General features: G+C 45.1%; 1 protein-coding gene across 1 annotated transcript; it reads left to right on the forward strand.

Moving 5' to 3' along the window:
- The first annotated feature begins 13 nt into the window (after positions 1-13).
- LOC112468407 lies at positions 14-2,724 on the forward strand. Its single transcript, XM_025037560.1, has 2 exons — positions 14-113; positions 369-2,724. Exon 2 carries the CDS (start codon positions 632-634, stop codon positions 1,340-1,342), a length of 711 nt encoding a protein of 236 aa, XP_024893328.1. The 5' UTR covers positions 14-113; positions 369-631; the 3' UTR covers positions 1,343-2,724.
- The last annotated feature ends 7 nt before the right edge of the window (positions 2,725-2,731 follow it).

Genomic DNA, 2,731 nt, shown 5'->3' on the forward strand with positions numbered 1-2,731 from the left:
ATTGCGTAAAAAACTGAAGAAGCTCGAACGGGAAGAGACCAAAGCGGTTAAGAAACCTTCGGCCGCCATTGTGGTAGGCGAAGCACAAGGTCAAAAAGACGATAGAGAAATCGGTAAGTAATAAGGAAAAATGTGCTCGTGCTCGTAAGCGTCTCGGCGATGAGCCTCCACTAGAGGGAGGACATATCGCGCGCTCGGAAGAGAGTAAATCTCTCGGCGATGAGCCTTCACTAGAGGAAGGACATATCGCACGTCTGTAAAAGAAAAATCTCGCGGCGATGAGCCTTCACTCGAGGGAGGACAAATCGTACGGATAGCGAGTCAGCTGCATATTTCTTATTGTTTTGCTTGATATATTTTCATGGCAGCTGCCACAAGGAAGGAAGCAGACCTTGTGAAGGACGCGAGCGAGGAGAGGCCCTCTCAGTCCTCTCGTTCCTCTACGTCAGTTGACGCGTCAGATACTGACGAGGAAGTTGGAACGGACGCGGACGTAGAGGTTATAAAAGACGAGGCGATAGATACTGCGGTGAGCAGCCTCAGTAACGAGACTCGAGAGAGACTTTGCCTCAAAGCAGAGCCGGCGCGGTCGACGGATATCGCCCTGCACCCCACGCTGATTGCAGAATGGATGAACTGGATGCGCAAAGGCCTCTATGAAGGGGATGAAGAAGACGACAAGAAACGTGAGGAGGAGGAGAGTAAGCTACGCGAGGAAATCATGAAAAAATTTCCTAGAGGGGGAGCGTTACAAGCAGAAGCTCCGAAACTCAACCCAGAAGTTCTGGCTTACATGTCAGTGACTGCAAAGAGCAGGGACAAGCATTTTGTCTCTTCGCAAAACGCTTTAGGCTCGGCGATAGTAGCTATGGGCGAAGCTATCTCCTTAATTCTCGAACTGGAAGAGGATGAGGCCTCGAGTATCCTGTTGCATTTTTTGGGAAATGCAGGCAAGCTGTTAGCAGGCTTGCATTATCAGCAATCGGTAACGAGGAGAGCGTTTATCTTGCCAGGTATCGAGGAGAAATATCGAGATCTGTTGAGGAAGTCGGATATTACGTCCGAGTTATTTGGCAAGGATCTGTTTAAGAGGCTTAAGTATACAAAATCCTTGGGCAAAGTAGTAGAGGATCTCACTCCGCACCAGCAATCCAAGAAGTATCCAAAGACTTCTAACTGGGGAAACCGGAGAAGCCTGCAGAGGAAGTCCAAGGGCCACTCACAGCAGGCTCAAAAATCAGGCCCTCAGAGATCCCTGCGTTTCAAAGATCGCCAGAGGAACACTTATTCGAACAAGCATGCGCCCACAAGGTCGACAAGGTCATACCGGTACAATCGTTAGAGGTGAGAAATGTGGCTGGTCGTTTAAAGCACTTTACTAAAGAATGGCAATCAATCACCAAAGATAAATTTGTACTTAACTGTATTAAGGGTTATAAGATCCGGTTTACGTCTCAGCCTTGTCAGACGCTAGTCCCAAAGGCACCACTGTTACAGGGTTCACAATCCCTCGATGACGTCAGTGAGGCAATAAATAAACTCTTGAGGCTCCCACAGACCGAACGCGTCAAGCGTCAAGCAGCGAGCAGTAACCAATCAGCGAGACGATATTTTCTACGCCACTGCTGATATCACCTCACTGATTGGGTTCAATTGGGTTGCTGCTCGCTGCTTGACGCTTGACGCGTTCGGTCTGTGGGAGCCTTTGGTGTTAGGGGCCATTAGACCGTGTACGCCGGAAGATCCTCAGTTTGTGTCTTCGTACTTTCTAGTTCCGAAATCGGACGGAACTTTCAGATTTGTTTTAAATTTAAAGAAACTTAACGAATTTATAAGGACAAAGCACTTTAAATTAGAAGACGGTCGTACAGCGGAAAAACTAATCTCTAAAAACGATTTTTTAGCAAAGTTAGATCTAGAGAATGCCTATTTTTTGATACCGGTAGACGAAGATTCTTCTAAGTACTTAAGATTCATTTTCCAGGGCCAATGTTTCGAGTTTTTATGTATACCTTTCGGTCTTAATGTGGCTCCTCATGTGTTCACTAAGGTCTTAAGACCAGTCGTGAACCATCTGCGTAAGAGAGGTCTTTCTTCAGTTACATATCTAGATGATATGTTGTTCGTGGCGTCCTCTAGACAGGCGTGTATAGATAATGTAAAAACCTCGATTGAACTCTTGGAATATTTAGGCTTTATTATTAATTATAAAAAAAAGTAGCTTGGAACCGAGTCAGAGAACGGAGTTTCTGGGAATAACGTACAATTCCGTGACGATGACATTGGAATTACCAGAAGATAAGAAGCAAAAGATACTCGATCTTTTGAAGAAATTTGTTCCCGGAAAAACGGTCTCTCTTAGGCAATGGTCAAGCTTCGTCGGTTCAATTAACGCATGCTGCCCAGCGGTTAAATACGGTCGATTATATACTAAAGGATTCGAACGTGTCAGATATTAAGGATTGCTAAAAAATGATAACAATTATGACGCGAAAATCTGTCTCCCAGAAAATCTCGAGCCAGATTTCAGATAGTGGAAGATAAATATTACAAAATCCTCGAATCCTATTAGACAAGGAAACTATAAGCATGAGATTTTCTCTGACGCGTCCACCACGGGATGGGGCGCCTTTTGTGAGGGAAATAAGGCTCGAAGTTTTTGGACAGAAAACGAACGAAAATGGCATATTAACCGTTTGGAGCTCAAAGCAGCATTGTTTGCTATAAAAAG

Source organism: Temnothorax curvispinosus, unplaced genomic scaffold (assembly GCF_003070985.1).
Source record: "Temnothorax curvispinosus isolate PA1 unplaced genomic scaffold, ASM307098v1 QBEX01018444.1, whole genome shotgun sequence".
Taxonomy (NCBI): domain Eukaryota; kingdom Metazoa; phylum Arthropoda; class Insecta; order Hymenoptera; family Formicidae; genus Temnothorax; species Temnothorax curvispinosus.